This window comes from Oncorhynchus nerka, linkage group LG27 (genome assembly GCF_034236695.1).
Source record: "Oncorhynchus nerka isolate Pitt River linkage group LG27, Oner_Uvic_2.0, whole genome shotgun sequence".
NCBI classification, from domain to species: domain Eukaryota; kingdom Metazoa; phylum Chordata; class Actinopteri; order Salmoniformes; family Salmonidae; genus Oncorhynchus; species Oncorhynchus nerka.
Window position 1 is genome coordinate 76,779,306 of NC_088422.1, and position 25,978 is coordinate 76,805,283.

The 25,978-nt window shown below is 44.0% G+C and overlaps 1 protein-coding gene across 1 annotated transcript in view; it reads left to right on the forward strand.

The window, feature by feature from the left end:
• Nucleotides 1-3,177: 3,177 nt before the first annotated feature.
• LOC115112562 (ras-related protein R-Ras2) overlaps nt 3,178-25,978 on the forward strand; it is a 53,284-nt gene continuing 30,483 nt past the window's right edge. The window contains exon 1 of the mRNA XM_065012015.1: nt 3,178-3,527. Within this exon, the coding sequence (XP_064868087.1) occupies nt 3,426-3,527 (102 nt within the window). The 5' untranslated portion in view covers nt 3,178-3,425. The remainder of the gene's footprint in view (nt 3,528-25,978) is intronic.

The following is a 25,978-nucleotide window of genomic DNA, read 5'->3' on the forward strand; positions in this document are numbered from 1 at the left end:
TGTTCATTCGTTCTTTACTCACACTAAAGGAACGCGAGGTAGGAAAAACTTTGGATCCACAATCCCTTAACTACGCCGTTGACAAAAGTTATGACTAAACCATGAAATATGGATGCAGTTTGAATTTACATTCAATCCACTACGGCTGTGTTTACACAGGCAGCCCAATTCTGATGTTTTTGCCACTAATTGGTCATTTGACCAAACAAATGATCTGAATTGGGCTGCCTGTGAATAAGCAGCTTAGCTGATCTCATGTCCCATTATTGTCTTTATACTTCAGGTAATGACTCATCGAAGTGGTTATTGTATCAGATGCATGCAAATTCCTTGAAAGTAAAACTTAGTTAAAGATTTGTGGAAAGAAGTTATTGCTTCTGTTAATTGCATCAATGAAGTGAAAATGTATGTTTCTGCCAGGTCCCAAATTTGAAGTCATAGAAATGTGGAGTGAACACAATCAACGTGCTGTGTGAGATCAGTCTTTGCTATGTATTTGAAATGGTGAACGATCAGCATCAAATCCAAATCCCTTCTCAATTTCTAATCACAGTCACATACATTTACATTGCTTTGACTGCCTTTCCCACCTCACCATTATATAAAACTTCTCAAGTTGAATAGACACTCAATTTCCCTCGCTTCTTGGAAAGGAAAATGCATCACGTTTTGGAATGTGAGCACTTCACGCACGTTTTCTGAATTTGATGACCAAATTTCAATTCGATTCTCATTGAGAGAGGCATGTTTAAAGGCAACATTACTGTGAAATGATTGCTTGTAAGAAAATAGTTTGAAAAACATGATTTTAGGTCTATAGTGAAGAGTTCAGACAGTAACAAATAAAACCCATGATGAATCATTAAGTCCTTTTCATCTCAAGTCCTCATCTCACCCTAAAATCTGCAGATATACAACACCACAGAATAGTTATCGGAGAGAAATTATGAATGACTCACATTTTTTCAGTGATTCACATATTTTTCTTAAACTTCCCTGCTTGTGTGGTATCACAATGACTGAATGGAAAAAAAGAGACCCCAACAACGCAGTAAATCAACAAGAGTTCTTCCATTACAAATATCTCTCCCCTTTTTCAATCCAGAACTCCCCTTTAGCCTCACCGTTTTAACTTTGTTGACATAAGGATTTTAGGGCTGGAAGCATAACATAGGTACAGAACCATTAAGTGACCTACTGAAACATACTTAACAAGCCATATTTCCTGAAGTGTGGAGGGACTCGTGCACCCCCCCCTGTTGTTCCTCTGCTACCCCACAGGCTGTGTGGACTGTGATTTCAGCAGTTCATTTAAATTCCTCAAATGCCTTTGGCACTACGTTGCAGAGTGGGAGTCAATTGGAATTTATTCATGCAGGAGTCTAAAATACAACATCTTGCTGAATAGCCCTCCTGGGAGGAGACAGAGGGAAAATGAAGGAAAATCATATCTACTGTTCAAAGATTTTGCTGAGTTACAGTTCATATAAGGAAATCAGTCAATTGAAATCAATTAATTAGGCCCTAATCTATGGATTTCACAAACTGGGCAGGGGCACAGCAATCGGTGGGCCTGGGGGGCATAAGCCCACCCACTTAGGAGCCAGGTCCAGCCAATCAGAATTATTACAGACAGAGATACTCTTCAGCATCTCCCTCCTCTGATGATCCCGCAGGTGAAGAAGCCGGATGTGGAGGTCCTGGACTGGCTTCGTGACATGTGGTCTCTACAATTCTCTAAAACGGCATTGGAGGTGTCTTATGGTAGAGGAATAAGCATTACATTCTCTGCCAAAAGCTCAGGTGGACCATTCCTGTAGTCAGCATGGAAATTGCATGCTCCCTCAAAACTTGAGACATCTGTGGCATTGTGTTGTGACAAAACTGCATATTTTAGAGTGGCCTTTTATTCTCCCCAGGACAAGGTGCACCTGTGTAATGATCATGCTGTTTAATCAGCTTCTTGATATGCCACACCTGTCAGTTGGATGGATTATTTTGACAAATTATAAAATGCTCACTAACAGGGATGTAAACAAATTTGTGCACAACATTTGAGAGAAATCAGCTTTTTGTGCTTGGACCATTTCTGGGATCTTTTATTTTAGCTCATGAAACATGGGACCAACACCTCGTTGCGTTTATATTTCTGTTTAGTGTAGATATGTAAACACATGCACCAGTATTGCATAAAGTATTGCTATATGCTGTCTGGGGGCTATATAACATTTAGGTCCTTCCAGAAACTCAGATATAGACTCACTTGTGTGCGTCACCAAGATCATTGTGGTCACACATGCATGCCATTGCTACAGAACTCAGTTCAGCCCTGACAGCCCTAACAAACACAAACACACACACATATACACACACACACACACACACACACTTGAAATCAAATCAAATCACATGTAATTATTCACATACACGTGTTTGACAGATGTTATTGCGGGTGTAGCAAAATGCTTGTGTTTCTAGTTCTGACAGTGCAGCAATATCTAACAAGTAATATCAAACAATTTCACAACATATACCCAATACACACAAATCTAAGTAAAATAATGGAATTAAGAAAATAAATATGTGGACAAAGTGCCTTTGTGGGAAAGCTCTCACTCTGGGGGCCTTGATATTGGCGAAAGGTGTCTGTGAGGACAGCGCTTCAACAGCTGTGGAAAACAGAGTGTCAAGCTGCAGCATATCTTCCCATTTTTTAAGGTAATAAATGGAAATTTGCCAAAAGCCATCCTTCCAGGCCAGACTAAACTTGTATTTCCCACTAACAATGATGTGCTACTTGGAAGATAGGCTTATTGATCAGCCAGACCATCAGAGATTAATGATAGCTGCAAGTATGAAATCCATTACAATTACCATCCATCCATGTGTGGGCTGGATGGTGGATACTGTTAATTCATTAACATGGACATTAATACTGCATGACCTCATTGTAGCCTACTGAGGATAGTCTGTGCACGGCCAAAATTAATGCTTATAAATGTTCTTGTTGGCACAGCACATAACGAAAACAATGGTAAACCCTACATGACAGAAACATAGGTCGTAAAGTGAGTATTCTACAATGGTAATATTTAAATACCCCTCTAGTCGACGCTACTCATGAGAAGTAAAGTGCCCCTAGCGACGGACATTTGTATTGAACTAACTGATTACTGTTTCACATCTTAAAAACGCAGTGGTTAGCAACGCTGTTGAGGGCGTATGGACTCGGTCGGCCGTAGGTCAGTGAGCAGCACTGTTAATTCCTCTAGTCTGGAACAGATTGTAGACGCAGTTATCATTTCAGTCTAATAGGCTCGCGATTTTCCTTCGTTCCATTTTTCAACTGAAGGCCTTTCACTGAAAAGTGGGTGTCTCCTCACTACTGGTGTTCAGACAGCGGCGAGTGCAGAAGTGTGTCCTCGATGGCAGGGTGGAAGGACGGCTCGGTGCAGGAGAAGTATCGACTGGTTGTGGTTGGAGGTGGTGGTGTCGGAAAGTCAGCCCTAACTATACAATTTATCCAGGTTAGTAAATAGTCGGCCGTTTCTCCAGCCACTTTGCACGGAATGTTTGGGAATCTGGACCGAGGCTGGCTGAGGTGTTGCGAATGGGGATCCCACAAGTGTATGCTGGGGTTTAGTTCATTTTCTTCTCGCAAAAGTGGGCTACATTCGCCGAGGCCTGTTTAGCACAGAACATATTATGTAAAAACACTTGAAATTGTGTTGGATACAATTTTTACTTTAAGCATATTTGTCAGTACAATGAATAACGCCAATTGGCAATGTAATCTCGCTGGGCTATGGAAAGTAACTGTGGAATAAATAGTCTCACAATTGTGATTTAGGCTGAACTCTGATTTAAAACTGTATAACCTAAGTATTATAACATTCGGCTACCTGTACAATCTGTTGCAAAGTTGAGTTGTCAACATCTCTCTTGTTTTGGAGCTATATTTGGGTGGATCGTCCTGCCGGTTGCGGCGTTACATACATCAGTCTATGTTGGCTACAATATAACACGTCGTTCAGCATTTCTGGGCCTGCTGTACTTGAAAACATAAATCTGAAACAAAAGCCCCATGTAAACTCACATTGAACGTATTTTCCATCATACCCATTAGGTGCCGTATTGACAAATCTCTTGCCTACCATTTTTATTCATGTAGACAATGTTCATTATCAGACAATGAATAGCCTAATAACGGTTTAGCCAACAGACTAACTAACATTCATTTGGATCCAAAAAATCTATGTGAATCAGACTAGGATATAAAGAAATTCCTACACATCCATAACTGTAAGCATATTCATTACAGAGAATATCCCTGCATGCCTTTCTCTAACGTTGATATCATGTGTGAATCTTGATCAATCCCTTTTGTTGCTCAAACAGTTGCAGAGCAATGACAGCTGCTGCTAAAGACAGTTGTTGTTCAAGCCAGTGACCCAAGCAGCTATTGCCCAGCCACAGTTGTCCTTTATAGTCTTGTCAATGGCATTCCAACACACAGTGTGTTGTCCATAGGTACCCACACTTTTAACTCTTTGTCTTTCCCCTTTCACTATCAAAACCTTACCTTTATATTCACAGTTAGTTTCTTGATGTAGCTGCTCATAAAAGTGTAACTGAGAATGAGTGGACAAGCTTTGGAATCGTCTTTGTGTCTTCAGGAGTCTGTAATGCCAGGTCCTAATTCCAGGAGACTCGACTGGGGGCGGGCAGCTGCATGTCTAAAGTGACTGAGACAATAGTGGGGCAGTCAGCAGCATGTGCTGCTTGGGGATTTTGTTGTGATCTGAAGGTCTAATAAGCTTTCAGAAAGCTCATTAAATGTATACCGTGGATGTTGATCAGATCAGATTACTGTACCACGGTTCAACCATTCTGACCCTATTCTTCTTTGGAATGGAACAGTAGGCTAAGTATTGGATAAACACTTCAAAGTCCTTTAGTATTTTTAGCAAATACTTGCGTTTTGGTCCAAACAAGGAAATATGCACTGTTGACTTATTCCAGTAGGGATAGGAAACAGTAAACCACAGTACAAGTGCCTTGTTACAGTGTAATGAGACAGTCATGTGATTAATTACCATGTGATATGAAACTAATAATACGGATAGGACAGTAACACCAAGATAATAATAGACAGATTATTACATTTTGTTTGAGCAACAAGATTGTTGTTTGTTAACAAGATGAGTAGAATATAGGGTAGGTAGAAGAAGACTGTCTGCAGCTCAGCGATCAGCAGTTCACAGATATTTTCTGGATGATTACTTTGTCATGGCAACGGTGCCTCTGGAGCCTTTAGTTGAAATTTGCAGGTCAGTCCGCACTCACTAAAGAACATTCATTTGGGAAATAAGACCATTTTTTTGTATGCACTTAGCATTTCAGAATATGTCCAATCCAGTCTTGATCAACACTCTTTATTCCTCTTTATAATAACCATACCACAACTGTGTTCATTGTGAATAGCGGTATAACATAATAATGTGCAACCAAATCTTTTAGATGAGCATCAACCTCTTATTTGTCCCTTGACATGCAAAGGAATTCCCAATATATACAGTATGTTAAATCTGTGAGAAATGAGTGCAGTATAAACGGCCTATATGCTCTGCATGCATAGTCTATAGCAGGGTTCCCCAACTGGTGGCCCACTTGTTGGACATAAAGTACTGGAAAAACACCAGGAAATCAGCTCCAAGTCATTTTAATTTTGGAAATATTTTCCAAGTATTCTCACACATAATTGAGAGATCTATGTGATTGTATACAAATGTAAGCAAGGCTTGAAATATATATATTTTTTGGTCAAATGTAGTTGGTGTGTTGACTGCATTCCTTTTCTTATTTATTTTGTATTTGTCTGTGGGTGTAAAGAAAAATGAATTTGGTAATGTGTAGAATGTTGACATCATGGAAAGCGCCTACATCCTATTAGAGTTTTCTAGAAGCCGGCTGCCAGGGGAAAAGCCTCGCAGCTGGCTGTTGAGTCCAGACTTTCCCATCCAGATCTATGGAGGTGTGGAGGGTCAGTTGGGGTGGGGGACAGAGTGTTGTCTGAGTCATGTTGGGTTAATGACCATGGAACAGCCGGAATCAGCGCCTTTGGAAAAGGAAGTCCCTCCACTCCTGTTCGTTTTCTATGGACCTCCTAGATTTGAAAAAGAAAACATGAGCCGCAGCCTGCCTAACTGGCTGGGCTTGTGAGTGTGATTGTGTGTGGTAGTGTGCACTTGATGGAATTGGATAAGATTTACAGGTGGAAAAAAAACCTGACACCCTTTTAACAGTAAAGGGATTACAGAGATACATCCGAATCTATAGAGAAATGTAAAGCCTCTCTCCTATTAAGCATACTGTCTTGGCCCAATTTGAGTGGGATGAACAACAACAAAAACTTTCTTGGCTCAGTAACCATGTTTCCATCCACAGTTTGTATGCGAGTAAAGTCATACCTTATTAAAAAAAATCATGACAGCTGTGATGGAATCAGGAAGTTTCGGTACAATTTTATAGATGTCGACAGATCAATAGTTCGTTCAACTTGGTGGGATCTTTTTGTGTCGGCAAAATGAATCATGTGAGAAATGGAGGTGAAAACACCTTTATGCGCAAATATGCAGTTTATTAGGCTACAGATGAAATAAGTTATGAACTTCACAAGGTGGTGAAAGTGCACAATGATCTTGATGCTCCTTTCCAATAAATCTCAAGGGTCTTATTCTGGTGATCGATGCTTGACTGCCATTTTGACAAATACAAACATTCTTGCTCTTATCCATAATAATCTCATCATATAGACTAGCCTCCCTGCACAGACTACCCACACTGTGAGCTGTTGGATAGAGCGCACATGTCAAGACCAGAGTAGACACATTTTGTATTTAATGCAAGAGTTTTTTTGTGACAAAACTATAGGTAGAGTTGAAAATGTGATGGAAACATTGAAGTTCAGATTTCTATTCAGCACATGAAAACTTAAGCGTGCACTACGTCGTCACGCACTGATTTTATCTCAAACAAGTCCATTTGGTGGAAACACACCACTGTATTTTAGAATATTCTCATGAAAATCTGTCGCCAATTGGATGGAAACCTAGTTACTGAAACCGTTGTAGTGTATACTAGACTAGTCACACAATGGCTGAAGTGAGGGTCCTTTTACAGTGCAGGGAGGATGATGTCACTCTACAATAACAGAGTGACAGGGCCGGCAGGTCATCGCCACTGGGAGTAGTTGAAGTAAGAACACAGCCAAGCCAAGCCAATGAGTAGAATGGCAGAAAGGTGACATAACATTGAGTCATCTGACAAAAGTTTTGGAACACAGAGTGTTATTCAACAGATGGAAAACATGACTCAATGTGGGGTGGTGGGGTTCAAGCCATTTGATCCCATATCTAATGTCACTCATTTGTTTGACCGGTGGTATGAACAACATTTCTGCTATGGTTCCTTTGTGGAAGTTATCATTAGCAACCATGGCACCTGTGGGAGTGAAATCCTATATTCTCGCCAGACTAGATGACAGAGTAGTAAAGCATGGTGTTGCAGGAACACACAGCTGCTAATATTAGTCCTTATCACTGACTCTCTTTCATTTCTGCTGGAGTTGACTCCCCGCTGTGTGATTCAGTGGGAGAGCACAGTATCCAGCCTGATAGAGTCATGAAGGATTAGATACAGACCAGTATGATCAGAGGTTAAAGACACCTAAACAGTGAGTACTTAAGTGCTCTCTTTCTTTTTTGCTCTCTCTACCCCCTCTCTCTCTGTCTCATTCTGAGCATGCTTTTGATTACTGAGATGAGGTCATTTAGGAGAAATGCTGCTGCTCTGGGTTCGAATTGAATAAATACAGATTAAGCATGTGGGCGTTCTTTCCTGGGCATTTGCAGGCAAGGTGTGTGTGTGTGTGTGATGGGGGATTGTTTCATGCACATTTCTCTGAAATAGACGCAGCGGGCTAAGTAAAGTGTTTGCAGCAGTGGTGATGGGGGTGTGCATTCCCACACACCCAGGACAAGGTGGCTGAGTACCAGGTAGTGTGGAAACTGGGCGACTTTAACCTCCCCACGTCTACCTTTGACTCATTCCTCTCTGCCTCCTTCTTTCCACTCCTCTCCTCTTTTGACCTCACCCTCTCACCTTCCCCCTCTACTCACAAGGCAGGCAATACGCTCGACCTCATCTTTACTAGATGCTGTTCTTCCACTAACCTCACTGCAACTCCCTCCAAGTCTCCGACCACTACCTTGTATCCTTTTCCCTCTTGCTCTCATCCAACACTTCCCACACTGCCCCTACTCGGATGGTATCGCGCCATCCCAATCTTCGCTCTCTCTCCCCGCTACTCTCTCCTCTTCCATCCTATCATCTCTTCCCTCTGCTCAAACCTTCTCCAACCTATCTCCTGATTCTGCCTCCTCAACCCTCCTCTCCTCCCTTTCTGCATCCCTTGATTCTCCATGTCCCCTATCCTCCAGGCCGGCTCGGTCCTCCCTCCTGCTCCGTGGCTCGACGACTCATTGCGAGCTCACAGAACAGGGCTCCGGGCAGCCGAGCGGAAATGGAGGAAAACTCGCCTCCCTGCGGACCTGGCATCCTTTCACTCCCTCCTCTCTACATTTTCCTCTTCTGTCTCTGCTGCTAAAGCCACTTTCTACCACTCTAAAGTCCAAGCATCTGCCTCTAACCCTAGGAAGCTCTTTGCCACCTTCTCCTCCCTCCTGAATCCTCCTCCCCCTCCCCCCCCCTCCTCCCTCTCTGCAGATGACTTCGTCAACCATTTTGAAAAGAAGGTCGACGACATCCGATCCTCGTTGCTAAGTCAAACGACACCGCTGGTTCTGCTCACACTGCCCTACCCTGTGCTCTGACCTCTTTCTACCCTCTCTCTCCAGATGAAATCTCGCGTCTTGTGACGGCCGGCCGCCCAACAACCTGCCCGCTTGACCCTATTCCCTCCTCTCTTCTCCAGACAATTTCCGGAGACCTTCTCCCTTACCTCACCTCGCTCATCAACTCATCCCTGACCGCTGGCTACGTCCCTTCTGTCTTCAAGAGAGCGAGAGTTGCACCCCTTCTGAAAAAACCTACACTCGATCCCTCCGATGTCAACAACTACAGACCAGTATCCCTTCTTTCTTTTCTCTCCAAAACTCTTGAACGTGCCGTCCTTGGCCAGCTCTCCCGCTATCTCTCTCAGAATGACCTTCTTGATCCAAATCAGTCTGGTTTCAAGACTAGTCATTCAACTGAGACTGCTCTTCTCTGTATCACGGAGGCCCTCCGCACTGCTAAAGCTAACTCTCTCTCCTCTGCTCTCATCCTTCTAGACCTATCGGCTGCCTTCGATACTGTGAACCATCAGATCCTCCTCTCCACCCTCTCCGAGTTGGGCATCTCCGGCGCGGCCCACGCTTGGATTGCGTCCTACCTGACAGGTCGCTCCTACCAGGTGGCGTGGCGAGAATCTGTCTCCTCACCACGCGCTCTCACCACTGGCGTCCCCCAGGGCTCTGTTCTAGGCCCTCTCCTATTCTCGCTATACACCAAGTCACTTGGCTCTGTCATAACCTCACATGGTCTCTCCTATCATTGCTATGCAGACGACACACAATTAATCTTCTCCTTTCCCCCTTCTGATGACCAGGTGGCGAATCGCATCTCTGCATGTCTGGCAGACATATCAGTGTGGATGACGGATCACCACCTCAAGCTGAACCTCGGCAAGACGGAGCTGCTCTTCTTCCCGGGGAAGGACTGCCCGTTCCATGATCTCGCCATCACGGTTGACAACTCCATTGTGTCCTCCTCCCAGAGCGCTAAGAACCTTGGCGTGATCCTGGACAACACCCTGTCGTTCTCAACTAACATCATGGCGGTGGCCCGTTCTTGTAGGTTCATGCTCTACAACATCCGCAGAGTACGACCCTGCCTCACACAGGAAGCAGCACAGGTCCTAATCCAGGCACTTGTCATCTCCCGTCTGGATTACTGCAACTCGCTGTTGGCTGGGCTCCTGCCTGTGCCATTAAACCCCTACAACTCATCCAGAACGCCGCAGCCCGTCTGGTGTTCAACCTTCCCAAGTTCTCTCACGTCACCCCGCTCCTCCGCTCTCTCCACTGGCTTCCAGTTGAAGCTCGCATCCGCTACAAGACCATGGTGCTTGCCTACGGAGCTGTGAGGGGAACGGCACCTCAGTACCTCCAGGCTCTGATCAGGCCCTACACCCAAACAAGGGCACTGCGTTCATCCACCTCTGGCCTGCTCGCCTCCCTACCACTGAGGAAGTACAGTTCCCGCGCAGCCCAGTCAAAACTGTTCGCTGCTCTGGCCCCCCAATGGTGGAACAAACTCCCTCACGACGCCAGGACAGCGGAGTCAATCACCACCTTCCGGAGACACCTGAAACCCCACCTCTTTCAGGAATACCTAGGATAGGATAAAGTAATCCTTCTCACCCCCTTAAAATATTTAGATGCACTATTGTAAAGTGGCTGTTCCACTGGATGTCTTAAGGTGAACGCACCAATTTGTAAGTCGCTCTGGATAAGAGCGTCTGCTAAATGACTTAAATGTAAAATGTAAATGAAACTGCCATGACCAGCACACTTTAAACCTATTTTTGGACATAGTCAGTGTTGTAGCATTCTATCTAGCTTGGTGATGCATCACATACCATATACCACTGATACATTTTGGTTTGAGCTGGTTTTTCATTTCCTTTGAGGGAGTTGGTAACCCCACACATTTAGCTGTGTTTGGTAGTGCTGCCAAGGTGGGTGATGAGGGAACATTGTTGGTTTTGTTCTCCAGGAGGGTCACCTGTTGATTTCTCACAGAGCTGGCTCATTGACTGAGCGTTCCTGTGAAGTGAACCAGTCTGCGCTCATAGCAGGGAAGTCATTTTCACAGCACTTCATTCTGAGCTACTTAAACAACAACTCTCCTGCTTACATTGCAAAAAAGTCCCGTAGAAGTAATTTTCCATTTCCATATGGGTGTTGTCAGAGGGAGAGAAAATTCATACATTTCCCTCTAACCTAAATGTTATAATTTGATGAACATGTTATAATGACCATACACATTCCTATGAATGTATTTGTATGATAGTTTTGAGTGCATGATGCAGCACAATGTTTGTGCAACATTGTAATCATGTTTAGTTCATAAAGGCTTAGACTCAAGGGTTAAGAGATAACGTTGAAATTATTTTGGTTTTCAATGACACAAGTCTGTGCTGGTCTCTTACCCTAAAGCAGGGGTTCCCAATTAGATTCAGCCGTGGGCCTATTGTTTTCTTGAGTGGAGGGTTGGGGGGCCGGAACATCATTATAAATAATTTAAAATCACTTTGAGCTGATTTCCTGGTGATTTTACTGGTGATCAGGTTTATTAAAGATGTATCATTAGACTGGGTGGAGTCAGGTTTCTCTACTATCTTTGTTTTCTGTCCAAACATCTAACATTTGTACCTCAATAGGCAGAACATGGTTACATAGTAGAGGTCGACCAATTATGATTTTTTTTCAACGCCGATACCGAAACCGATTTATTGGAGGACCAAAAAAGCTGATACCGATTAATCGGACGATTGTATTTTTTTTTACATTTATTTGTAATAATGACAATTACAACAATACTGAATGAACACTTATTTTAACTTAACATCAATAAAATCAATTTAGCCTCAAATAAATAATGAAACATGTTCAACTTGGTTTAAATAATGCAAAAACAAAGTGTTGGAGTAGAAAGTAAAAGTGCAATATGTGCTATGTAAGAAAGCTAATTTTAAGTTCCTTGCTCAGAACATGAGAACATATGAAAGCTGGTGGTTCCTTTTAAAATGAGTCTTCAATATTCCCAGGTAAGAAGTTTTAAGTTGTAGTTATTATAGGAATTATAGGACTATTTCCCTCTATACCATTTTGTATTTCATTAACCTTTGTTCTTATAGGCACTTTAGTATTGCCAGTGTAACAGTATAGCTTCCGTCCCTCTCCTCACTCCTCACTGGGCTCGAACCAGGAACACAACGACAACAGCCAACCTCGAAGCAACGTTACCCATGCAGAGCAAGGGAAACAACCACTCCAAGGCTCAGAGTGAGTGACGTTTGAAACGCTATTAACACGTGCTAACTAGCTAGCCATATCACTTCGGTTACACCAGCCTCATCTCGGGAGTTGATAGGCTTGAAGTCATAAACAGCGCAATGCTTGACGCACAACGCAGAGCTGCTGGCAAAACACACGAAAGTGCTGTTTGAATGAATGTTTACGGGCCTGCTTCTGCCTACCTCCGCTCAGTCAGATACTTAGATACTTGTATGCTTATATGCTCAGTCAGATTATAAGCAACGCAGGACACGCTAGATAATATCTAGTAATATCATCAACCATGTGTAGTTAACTAGTGATTATGATTGATTGATTGTTTTTTATAAGATGAGTTTAATGCTAGCTAGCAACTTACCTTGGCTTACTGCATTCGCGTAACAGGCAGTCTCCTTGTGGAGTGCAAGGAGAGAGAGGCAGGTCGTTAATGCCTTGGACTAGTTAACTGTAAGGTTGCAAAATTGGATCCCCCGAGCTGACAAGGTGAAAATCTGTCGTTCTGCCCCTGAATGAGGCACATAACCCACCATTCCTAGGCCGTCATTGAAAATAACAATGTGTTCTTAACTGACTTGCCTAGTTAAATAAAGATTAAATAAAGGTGTAATATATATATATATATCAATAAAATCACGATTTCCGATTGTTATGAAAACTTGAAATCGGCCCTAATTAATCGGCCGTTCCGATTAACCTCTATTAAATAGTAATGCTGATCATAACATAGTACATTTCAATCAGATCAATGATAAACTCACTCTCCGTGGTCCCTGTGGTAAAGAATAAGGCAGGAGATCAACTCTGACTGCTCTTTTAAAAAGTTTATGGAGGACCACTTCCTTGTTGCCTGGGTAACAGACCAGAACCTGGCATCGTGCCAATTCTCACTCCCTGGGCAGGGGTGTCGACTAGCACGGACTTTGCTGATAACTACTTTATTGAGGAAAAATGTACTTGCCATGACTGTGATATGTGGTTGTCTCGTCTAGCTCACCCAAAAAGCACCAACATAATGTATTTCGACCCCTAAAAGCACCAAAAGGGGTAATTTTTTACACAATTGGAAATTATGGAAAAATTACACTTTCTGTCAAACAGTAACACTTCTTATTTTATTAACCTTTTCTAACAAAATGGTTTAAATGCTCCAAAATAAGCATATATTTTAACACATTTCTTTCCATTCAAAGTGTTGTGTTTCTGTGAAACGTTGTTGGGAACAGACAACAGCACAAAGGGCAAGAATTAATTTAATTTGACCTTTATTTAACTAGGCAAGTCAGTTAAGAACAAATTCTTATTTTCAATGACGGCCTAGGAACAGTGGGTTAACTGCCTTGTTCAGGAGCAGAACGACAGATTTATACCTTGTCAGCTTAGGGATTCGATCTTGCAACCTTTCAGTTACAAGTCCAACGCTCTAACCACTAGGCTACCTGCTGCCCCGAAGGTAGAAGAAGGTAGATACAACAATACATCACACAAAGCAGCCACAACTGTCAGTAAGAGTGTCCATGATTGAGTCTTTGAATGAAGATGTTGAGATAAAACTGTCCAGTTTGAGTGTTTTGTTACAGCTCTTTCCAGTCGCTAGCTGCAGCGAACTGAAAAGACGAGTGACCCAGGGATGTGTGTGCTTTGGGGACCTTGACAGAATGTGACTGGTAATCTGACATACCAGTATGACCTAAAATAGCCACCGAGATGGGAGGCGATATGGTCACCGGTGTCATCAGACTTTTAGGTCTAACTTTGGAACGCTCTGGGCTATAAACACATTTCCAATTGCATCTGAAAGATGACTCTCAACTTGGTATAGAGACATTGACTGGAATCTAAATGAAATGAAATGTTTATTTATTCATTTTACTGGCTGTCCCCCCCAGGGACCACATCTGCGGTGGCCTCATATCTACAGTGCATTCGGAAAGTATTCAGACCCCTTGACTTTTTCCACATTTTGTTACGTTACAGCCTTATTCTAAAATTGATTTTTTTTTAAATTCCCTCATCAATCTATACCCCATAATGACAAAGCGAAAACAGTTTTTTAGAAATACCTTATTTACATAAGTATTCAGACCCTTTGCTATGAGACTTGAAATTGAACTCCAGTCCATCCTGTTTCCATTGATCATCCTTGAGATGTTTCTGCAACATGATTTGAGTCCACCTGTGGTAAATTCAATTGATTGGACATGATTTGGAATGGCACACACCTGTCTATATAAGGTCCCACCGTTGACAGTACATGTCAGAGCAAAATCCAAGCCATGACGATGAACGAACTGTCCGTAGAGCTCCGAGACAAAATTGTGTCGGCATAGATCTGGTGCAGGGCACCAAAACATTTTTGCAGCATTGAAGGTCCCCAAGAACACAGTGGCCTCCATAATTCTTAAATGGAAGAAGTTTGGAACCACCAAGAATCTTCTAGAGCTGGCCGCCTGGCCAAACTGAGCAATAGGGGGAGAAAGGCTCCGACAGAACTCCAGAGTTCCTCTGTGGAGATGGTTGTCCTTCTGGAAGGTTCTCCCATCTCTGCAGCACTCCACCAATCAGGCCTTTATGGTAAAGTGGCAAGACGGAAGCCACTCCTCAGTAAAAGGCACATGACAGCCTGCTTGGAGTTTGCCAAAAGATACCTAAAGTACTCTCAGAACATGAGAAACACGATTCTTTGGTAAAACGAAGATTGAAATCTTTGGCCTGAATGCCAAGTGTCACATCTGGAGGAAACCTGGCAACATCTCTACGGTGAAGCATGGTGGTGGCAGCATCATTTGGGGATGTTTTTCAGCAGCAGGGACTGGGAGACTAGACAGGATCGAAGGAGAGATGTACAGAACAAAGTACAGCGAGATCCTTGATGAAAACCTGTTCCAGAGCGCTCAGACAGGGGCAAATGTTCACCTTCCAACAGGACAACGCCCCTAAGCACACAGCCAAGACAATGCAGGAGTGTCTTTGGGACAAGTCTCTGAATGTCCTTGAGTGACCCAGACAGAGCCCGGACTTGAACCCGATCTAACATCTCTGGAGAGACCTGAAAATAGCTGTGCAGCGACGCCCCCCATCCAACCTGACAGAGCTGAAGAGGATCTGCAGAAAGAATGGGAGAAATTCCCCAAATACAGGTGTGCCAAGCTTGTAGAGTCATACCCAACAAGACTTGAGGCTGTAAGCACTGCCCAATGTGCTTCAACAAAGTACTGAGTAAAGGGTCTGAATATTTATGTAAATGTGACATTTCAGTTTTGTTATTTTATACATTTGCAAAAATAAACTGTTATTGCTTTGTCATAATGGTGCATTGTGTGTATATTGATGAGAAAAAATAGGATTTAATACAATTTAGAATAAGGCTGTAACGTAACAAAATGTGGAAAAAGTCAAGGGGTCTGAATACTTTCCAAATGCTTTCCGAATGCAATGTATATCTTTTCAGGGTACATAAATCTACACCTGTGCCAAAATTGGTGCTTTTATCACAAATGTTACTATTGAGTCCACATTTTCAGCTTAGGCACGCACCACTAGTATACAAAATAGATTACATTTTTGACCCCTGTTGGTGATTTTAGGGTTAAGATTAATGCATTAATTTTAAGTCTGTAAGTCTGCTAAATGACAAAAATGATAAATAATAATGGGACTGGGATTTGAATGGACAGGACACCCCCGCCCATCTGCATGCAGTGGGTAGGAGAGATCTTCTCGGGTTCAGACCAGAACAGACCCGAGGACAATCGTACCCTAACAGGTCCGGGTCTAAACCAGACCCGATTGGAACCGAGTGACAAAAAAATATGCCAAATTGCTCTTCTGGTTAACAAATACGTCTTTAAATTTTGGCTAGGCCTTCTATAAGTTAAGAAATTCACCTTTATTAGCGTAAAACAAATATGCTATAGCCTATGCAAAGCAGTGGTCTGGTTGTCTCTGGTCTATCAGCTGTAGTTACATAGACCTGAGACCCACTGACAATCAAACAGGACCCACCCGAGGGAAAAATTTGAACTTTGGACCTGGTCGGGTCTCGGGTATTCAGGTTAGGGTCTCGGGATTCAGGTTGGGATGGACCTGTGACCCGTGAATGCCTCTAGTGGGTGGTGTGGTCCACGTTCACTGAGGGCAGGCCTTTCCATTGGCTCCTAGTGAATAAACTGCATTACAGAAGGCTTCCACTGAATGCAAGTCTTCTCATCACCACTATTATCAGTGTCTAATTGACCCTGAGTCTTAGACAGACAGAGACTAGAGACTGGGGGAGTCGGTGACACTGAATGCCCCCCCTCCATGCAAAAGTGCTACCACCAATCAGAGAGCTTACTACTGTGTTATTACTGGATATTTGATGTATATTAATGTTGATAATGTATGGTCAGGTGGAATGTTCCTCCCTGTTGAGTTTCGCTATACTTGAGTGCCACAGCAAAGGGTTTTTGTTGTTGCTCTAACATGTTCATTACACGGTCATCGCTATTCATAGAGGAGAGGAGATGATAGACAGGTGTTGAGGGAAACAAGTGATGGTTAGAGAAAAGCAGTGGGTATGTGTTTACCCCTCCCCCTCGATTCACCACAGGGCCTCCTCTCTCTCTCTCTGTCTCTCTCTCTCTCTCCCCTTTGGTCTCACATCAGGGCATGTATTTACTCCTGTGGCTTTTCAAAGGCCCTGCCTCTACTTTAGGTATCCTGTTTACCTGAATCAACTGCTTGTAGAAACCATGTCTGGCAGGGCATGAGCTGACACACACACACACACACACACGAAAACGAGACTGGGGTGACAGTTAGTCAAAAAGATTCTACCTCTCACCTTGCAGAGGATAAGAGTTGTTGTTTCCACTAAGCCAGTGAATTTCTTCGGGTAGAATTCAGATTCTATTTATATCCCCTTTTTCATGCAGTCACAGTAAAAAACTATTTCCAGTTCATCTGTGGGTTTAGCATACAGTGACTGTGATTCTCTATGTTCTCCGGGACAGCAGGGGAGAGGATCCAGAGAGTGCATGTGTTTCTGTTCAGATAATCACTTCCCACCATGAACAGGAACAGATTAGAATACGGCTGCCTGGCCTGGGGCTGTGTAAATGTTCATGGTCTGCACGGACACAGGGAACATATGCCTCCCATCTCCAAGCTCACACAAATGACATCTGCTGGAGGATCTGTCACTTATGCTTACCAGCCTCCTCTCATTTGGCCCGATCCATAGAGTCACGTTGAAACAGGGAATATCAAAGAGTGGCAAGAGGAAAAGTAATGTGTGTCACATCATCTTTCACACAATCTGCTTGTGTGAACTTTGGTCTGTAACTGTAACTTTCTCACATGTTGAGCTTTGACTTGGTTGACTGTTCACATAAGATATGGAGGCATGGGCCCCTCTCAGACCTCTATCATCTATGACAGGGGAAGACAGCCCTGTTCTTGTAGTCCCGCATGTACGGCAAGACAACCTGACCAATTGAGCTAATTAAACAGTTCAGTGCCTAAATTCAACACACCTAGTTTTCAAATACATGTGGTCCTCCAGGACCAGGGTTGTCTACCCCTGATCTATACTGAACACAAATAGCAACGCAGCATGTAGCGTGTTGGTTCCATGTTTCATGAGCTGAAATAAAAGATCCCAGAAATGTTCCATACACACAAAAAGCTTATTTCTCTCAATTTTGGTGCACAAATTTGCTTACATCCCTGTTAGAGAGCATTTCTCCCTTGGAAAGATAATCCATCCACTTGCCAGGTGTGGTAAATCAAGTAGCTAATTTAAACAGCACGATCATTACACAGATTCACCTTGTGCTGATGACAATAAAAGTTCACTCTAAAATGTGCAGTGCCACAGATGCTACAATGTCACAGATGTCTCAAGTTTTGAGGGAGCGTGCAATTGGCATGCTGACTGCAGGAATGTCCATCAAACCTGACGCCAGAGAATTTAATGTTAATTTCTCTACCATAAGCCAGTTGAATTAACATTCAATTCTCTGGCATCAGGTTTGATGGACATTCCTGCAGTCAGCATGCCAATTGCACGCTACCTCAACTTGAGACATCTGTGACATTGTAGCATCTGTGGCACTGCACATTTTAGAGTGGCCTTTTATTGTCATCAGCACAAGGTGAATCTGTGTAATGACCGCCTCCAATGTAATTTTAGAGAATTTGTCAGTACATCCAAAGGGCCTCACAACCACAGACCACATGTAACCACTTCAGCCCAGGACCTACAAATCCGGCTTCTTCACCTGCTGGATCGTCTGACACCAGCCACCCGGACATTGGATGAAACTGAGAAGTATTTCTGTCAGTAATAAAGCCCTTTAATGGTGAAAAACTCATTCTGATTGGCTGGGCCTGGCTCCCCAGTGGGTGGGCCTAAGCCCTCCCAGGCCCACCCATGGCTGCACCCCTGCCCAGTCATGTGAAATCCATAGATTAGGTCCTAATGAATTGATTTCAATTGACTGATTTCCTTCTATGAACTGTAATTGTTGCATGTTGCGTTTGTATATTGTTGTCCAGTATATGGCATGGTGAGGCTGTGGGTGTATGTGACACAGCACTTCCCCAGACAGGAATTGGTTTAAAATGATTTCTCAGCAGCAACCCCTCCTGGGACATTAGCTATCTAGAGCAGGTATTCCCAAACTGGGGTACGCGCAATGGCGTCGGGGCTACGCCAAATAAAATGTGATTCACATTTTTAAACAGTCCATTTATATTTATAGCCGAACATAGCGGCTGCTCATGCCTATATCTGTACTGATGGCGCAAAAGCCATGACAGGGAGACCTAGTGGAGTGGTAACGCGCGTGCAAGCAGTTGTTCCCTACACCACTTGGGTACACTGCAGCATCCACCGAGAGGCTCTTGCTGCCAAGGAAATGCCTGACAGCTTGAAAGACGTTTTGGACAGTACAGTGAAAATGGTTACCTTTGATGACTGGTTTCTCACACGACTGGCCGATCTGGGTGATGTTTTTCTCACCTTGAATGATCTGAATCTAGGATTACAGGGACTCTCCGCAACTATATTCAATGTGCAGGATAAAATTGAGGCAATGATTAAGAAGTTGGATCTCTTCTCTGTCTGCATTAACAAGAACAGACACAGGTCTTTCCATCATTGTTTGATTTTCTTTGTGGGCAAATGAACTCAAGCTTACGAACAATGTCAAATGTGATATAGCGAAGAACCTAAGTGAATTGGGTGCGCAATTATGCAGGTAATTTTCCCGAAACAGATGACACAAACAACTGGATTCGTTATTCCTTTCATGTCCTTCCTCCAGTCCACTTACCGATATCTGAACAAGAGAGCCTCATCGAAATTGCAACAAGCGGTTCTGTGAAAATTGAATTTAATCAGGAGCCGCTGCCAGATTTCTGGATTGGGCTGCGCTCAGAGTATCCTGCCTTGGCAAATCGCACTGTTAAGACACTGATGTCCTATGCAACCTTGTACCTATGTGAGAGTGGATTCTCGGCCCTCACTAGCATGAACTAAATACAGGCGCAGACTGTGTGTGGAAAATGATTTACGACTTATACTTAAATACAACCCAACATTGCAGAGTTCTGTGTATCCTTTCAAGCACACCTTTCTCATTAACCTGTGGTGAGTTATTCACAATTTTTGATGAACAAATAAGTTTTTATATGTAAGATGGTTAAATAAAGAGCACAATTATTGATTGTTATTTTTTGTGCCCTGGTCCTGTAAGAGCTCTTTGTTACTTCCCACGAGCCGGGTTGTGACAAAAACTCAAACTCATTCTTATGTTTAATTTAAGTATCGTGTGTGTGTGTGTGTGGCAGGCTTACAATGATGGCAAAAAACAACATTTGAGAGTCCGCTGACCCTGGAGGAGGTCACAGCTGCAGGAATGTTTGAAGGGGTACGGGACAATAAAAGTTTGGGAACCACTGATCTACTGATCCTCCTTCAGCCACCTTTCCTTTCAGTTCTATGCTGCCAATGACTGGAAAGAACTGCAAAAATCCTGAAGCTGGAGACTCATATCTCCTTCACTAGCTTTAAGCACCAGCTGACAGAGCAGCTCACAGATCACTGCACCTGCACGTAGCCCATCTGTAAATAGCCTATCCAACTACCTCATCCCCATACTTTATTTATTTATTTATCTTGCTCCTTTGCAACCCAGTATCTCTACTTGCACATTCATCTTCTGCACATCTATCACTCCAGTGTTTAATTGGTATATTGTAATTACTTTGTCACCATGGCCTATTTAATGCCTTACCTCCCTTCTCTTACCTCATTTTCCGGGGCCGGAGTTGTTACACTTTTCCCCCTTCCCTAGCAAACACAGCTGATTTAAACTAATTGCGTTGTAATCTGAAGATGATGATTAGTTGATTATTGGAACTGGGTGTGTTAACTGGGGTTGGGGCAAAAGTGTGACATCAATCAGGCCTACGAGGACTGGAGTTGCCCATCCCTGGTCTAGACTCTATGGTATGACGTGGATGCCTGTCAGTCGGCCTTGAGACTCCAAGAGCCCTTGGCTTCTGCCTGATCCAGAGAGAGGCAATTGGTCTCACCCCCCCCCCTCTCTTGATCTGTTAGAACATAAAATATGTGTCTGTCTGTATCCCTATATGTCTCTGCCTTTTATTTACTCTCAACAAAAATTTGTGTCAGATCTGCCAGGCTGTTTGGTTTGCTATACTGCAGCTATTGCAGCCCATTCGTTTAGTCATAGTTATATGATATATTGACGTGTTTAATTTGCGCTCAGTGGGGATGCCCTGAGTGGGTTGGTTTTGAGAAACATTAAATTAGACATGGCTTTTGTTTTCTTCTCAAATTAGTCCGTAGAGGCCATAGTTGTCCATACTAGCCACAGGCTATTGTTGCCATAACATTTGACTATCATCTTGCAAAATCATGATCTGATCTGCCTAAAATGCCTTGTGTCAACAGTACCACAGCATTCCAGCCAGTCTGGTCCCTGATCTCACCACAGCACGTTATACTGGTTCTGTTTGTTTGATTTGGATAGATCTGAACTGGGTCCCAAATGGCACCCTATTCATGACTGACTGTGTTTCTGAGTGTCTGAGACAACGGTGGCCTGGAGTCATCGTGTAACGGATGGCTCCAACAACAAACAGCAGTGGCAGTTAAAGGAGAAGAACCCACAGCTTCTATTATCCCTCCTGTTTGTTTTGATTTCATTTTCTCTCCCCAACCTCTGAGTACAGCAGTCTCTCTGGGACAATGTCACTGTGGATTAGGCATAATGACTGTTTCAGGAATTCACTGGATCAAGCTCTCTTTGTTGTTTAAAAAATAAAAGATGCTAGAGCCTTGATGTAGGGTTGTTCAGTTTGGTCCCCCAGTATATGAGTAACGGTTTGCATTACGGAAAGATACAATCCCAAACGGGCATTAAAAAGGCACAGCAATCGTCAATACAATAATTGGATCGGTCCCTATCCGAACAAATGTAGACATGGCTAATCATGATACTCACTGATCACAATAGGAGGAATTCCTAGCATTCCTTCTGATGTTTGCTTGCTTTATGTGTGCTGTTGAGAACTAATGTAATGTATGCTGCAGTGTCAGAGGCAATACTGCAGAGCATGCTGAAACATACTCCCTCCAGCCCAACACTGCAATTTGACTAAAAATCTAAACCTGTGTTTACTCAAATCATTCCTCACTCCAGACAGTCCTCTTCCCGACTCTTGTGCAGTCTGTTAATTGAATTATTAATAGTTTGCTTCTCACATCGAGTTAGGCTTGTCAAATGCACCTCCTGTCTGAATCACAGATCATCTCAGGCTGTTGGTCCCTGCTGGCTGCCTGTCACCCAGGTGAGAGATACTGACAGAGAGAAGAGAAGTGTGGGTACTTGGGAAGCTGCACGTGTTGTCTTTGATAATCTCCTTCTCTATTCATTCCACTGCTGAGGCCTGTTTCACTGTGACCGTATCATTCCTCACATCGAAGATTCATATAACAACAAGATATCTATGGCGAAATGCCATGCTGTGAAGCTCATGCCCCCATATCTCTCAACCCCATGCAGCCAATCTGACTAAAAGGCTTTTATACTAGGCACAGAGGATACTCCTTAGTCAATTTGTTTTGGTATTGTTTTGCAGAATCCATGCGCCATTTGTCCCTCATTATCATGTGTCTATAGAAGTTATTTTTCACTGTGGGTATTGTAGAGAGAGTGCCATGTCACTCCTGTATCACTGTTATTTCCCATCTAGACATTGTACAGGGAGGGATTTCACCGTGCCTCTCTACAGTCCGTTTCCCATGTGGGTGTTAGAAAATCAATGTCTGTGTAGAGCTAGAGAAGTGAGGAGCTTCACAGCATGGCATTTTCCCATAGTCATCTTGTTGTTATATGAATCTCCGATCTGACTAGTCTCTCAAAGCACTTCATGATGACGGAAGTGAGTGCTACGGGGCAGTAGTCGTTTAGCTCAGTTACCTTAGCTGTCTTGGGAACAGGAACAATGGTGGCCCTCTTTGAAGCATGTGGGAACAGCAGACTGGGATAAGGATTGATTGAATATGTCCGTAAACACACCAGCCAGCTGGTCTGCGCATGCACTGAGGACGCGGCCGGGGATGCCGTCTGGGCCTGCAGCCTTGCGAGGGTTAACACGTTTAATTGTTTTGCTCACGTCGGCTGCAGTGAAGGAGAGCCCGCAGGTTTTGTTAGCGGGCTGTGTCAGTGGCACTGTATTGTCCTCAAAGCGAGCAAAGAAGTTGTTTAGTCTGTCTGGGAGCAAGACATCCTGGTCCGCGAAGGGGCTGGTTTTCTTTTTGTAATCCGTGATTGAGCCGTTGAATTGCTACTCTACTTTGTCTCTATACCGATGCTTGATGCTTAGCTTGTTTGATTGCCTTGCGGAGGGAATAGCTACACTGTTTGTATTCGGTCATGTTTCCGGTCACCTTGCCCTGGTTAAAAACAGTGGTTCGTGCTTTCAGTTTCGCGCAAATTCTGCCATTAATCCATGGTTTCTGGTTTGGGAATGTTCTAATAGTTGCTGTGGGTACGACATCGCCGATGCATTTGCTAATAAACTCGTTCACCGAATCAGCGTATTCATCAATGTTGTTGTTTGACTCAATGTGGAACATATCCCATATCCACGTGATCGAAACAATCTTGAAGCATGGAATCAGATTGGTCGGACCAGCGTTGAACAGACCTGAGCGCGAGAGTTTCCTGTTTTAGTCTCTGTCTATAGGCTGGGAGCAACAAAATGGAGTCATGGTCAGCTTTTCTGAAAGGAGGGCGGGGGAGGGCCTTATATGCGTCGCGGAAGTTAGAATAACAATGATCCAGGGTTTTACCAGCCCTGGTAGCACAATCGATATGCTGATAGAATTTAGGGAGCCTTGTTTTCAGATTAGCCTTGTTAAAATCCCCAGCTACAATGAATGCAGCCTCAGGATATGTGGTTTCCAGTTTACATAGAGTCAAATAAAGTTTGTTCAGGGCCATCGATGTGTCTGCTTGGGGCTGTGTCTGCTTGTGGCTGTGATTATAATTGTAGAGAATTATCTTGGTAGATAATGTGGTCGACATTTGATTGTGAGGAATTCTAAGACAGGTGAACAGAAGGACTTGAGTTCCTGTATGTTGTTATGATCACACCACGTCTCGTTAATCATAAGGCATACCCCCCGCCCCTCTTCTTATTTCTGTCGGCGCGATGCGTGAAGAAACCAGCTGGCTGTACCGACTCCGATAGCGTGTCTCGAGTGAGCCATGTTTCCGTGAAGCAAAGAACTTTACAGTCACTTATGTCTCTCTGGAATGCTAGCCTTGCTCGGATTTCATCAACCTTGTTGTCAAGAGACTGGCCATTGGCGAGTAGTATGCTCGGGAGCGGTGCGCGATGTGCCCGTCTCCGGAGCCTGACCAGAAGACCGCTTCGTCTGCCCCTTTTACGGCGTCGTTGTTTTGGTTCGCCAGCTGGAATCCGATCCATTGTCCTAGGTGGTGGGCAAAACACAGGATCCGCTTCGGGAAAGTTGTATTCCTGGTCGTAATGATGGTGAGTTGACGTTACCGCTTATATCCAGTAGTTCCTCCCGACTGTATGTATTAAAACCTAAGATTACCTGGGGTACCAATGTAAGAAATAACAAAAAATAACACAAAAAAACAAAATACTGCATAGTTTCCTAGGAACGTGAAGCAAGGCGGCCATATCTGTCAGCGCCGGAATTAATGAGAACCTCAGGAGGCTGAAGAAATTCGGCTTGTCACCAAAAGCACTCGGCGGCAGGGTAGCCTAGTGGTTAGAGCGTTGGACTAGTAACCGGAAGGTTGCAAGTTCAAACCCTCGAGCTGACAAGGTACAAATCTGTCGCTCTGCCCCTGAACATGCAGTTAACCCACTTCCTAGGCCGTCATTGAAAATAAGAATTTGTTCTTAACTGACTTGCCTGGTTAAATAAAGGTAAAATAAAAAACTCACAAACTTTTACAGATGCACAATCGAGAGCATCCTGTCGGGCTGTATCACCCCCTGGTACGGCAACTGCTCCACCCACAACCGTAAGGCTCTCCAGAGGGTAGTGAGGTCTGCACAACGCATCACCGGGGGAAAACTACCTGCCCTCCAGGACACCTACACCACCCGATGTCACAGGAAGGCCATAAAGATCATCAAGGACACAACCACCCAAGCCACTGCCTGTTCAGCTTCTATCTCAAGGCCATCAGACTGTTAAACAGCCACCACTAACATTGAGTGGCTGCTGCCAACATACTGACTCAACTCCAGCCACTTTAATATTGGAAAAATAGATGTAAAACATGTATCACTAGCCACTTTAAACAATGCCACTTAATATAATGTTTACATACCCTACATTACTCATCTCATATGTATATACTGTACTCGATACCATCTACTGCATCTTGCCTATGCCGTTCTGTACCATCACTCATTCATATATCTTTATGTACATATTCTTCATCCCTTTACACTTGTGTGTATAAGGTAGTTGTTGTGAATTGTTAGGTTAGATTACTTGTTGGTTTTTACTGCATTGTCGGAACTAGAAGCACAAGCATTTCGCTACACTTGCATTAACATCTGCTAACCATGTGTATGTGACAAATAAAATTTGATTTGCTGCTAGCTGACCAAACCAAAGGCTTGTCTGTTAAAACGTGTCTGTCCACTCCTGGGACTAAAACCCCTGAGTCTGTTCCTAGGGGGATGGGGACCGTCAGGCAGACTAATGGTGTGTCACTGAGAGCCTGGTTCTCGGACGTCCCATCACTGGCTGCCCTACCCTGGGGCCTTGGCTAGGCTTAGGCAGGTTCTGGGCTGGCTGACAGTTGGCACTGTCTGGGCAGGCTGCTGGCTGTCTGCAGACAGCTGAGGCTGAGCTGAGACTGACTCATTACTGCTGGGCACCTGCTGTCCAACAGGGGGAGGGGGGGAGAGGGAGGGGAGAGGAGAGGAGAGGGGAGAGGAGAGGAGAGGAGAGGAGAGGAGAGGGGAGAGGGGAGAGAGGAGGAGGAGAGGGAGAGGAGAGAGGAGAGGGAGGGGAGGGGAGGAGGGGGGGGGAGGAGAGGAGAGAGGAGAGGGGAGGAGGAGAGAGGAGAGGAGGAGAGGAGAGGAGAGGAGAGGAGAGGAGAGGAGAGGAGAGGAGAGGAGAGGAGAGGAGAGGGGAGAGGGGGAAAGGAACAACCCCTCTCAACAGGTGAGGAGTGCAGCATGAATGACTCTCCATCTGTGCTGATGACAGTGGGTGAGCAGGCATGTGGCCTCATTATGCCCTTAACAACTGGTCCTGG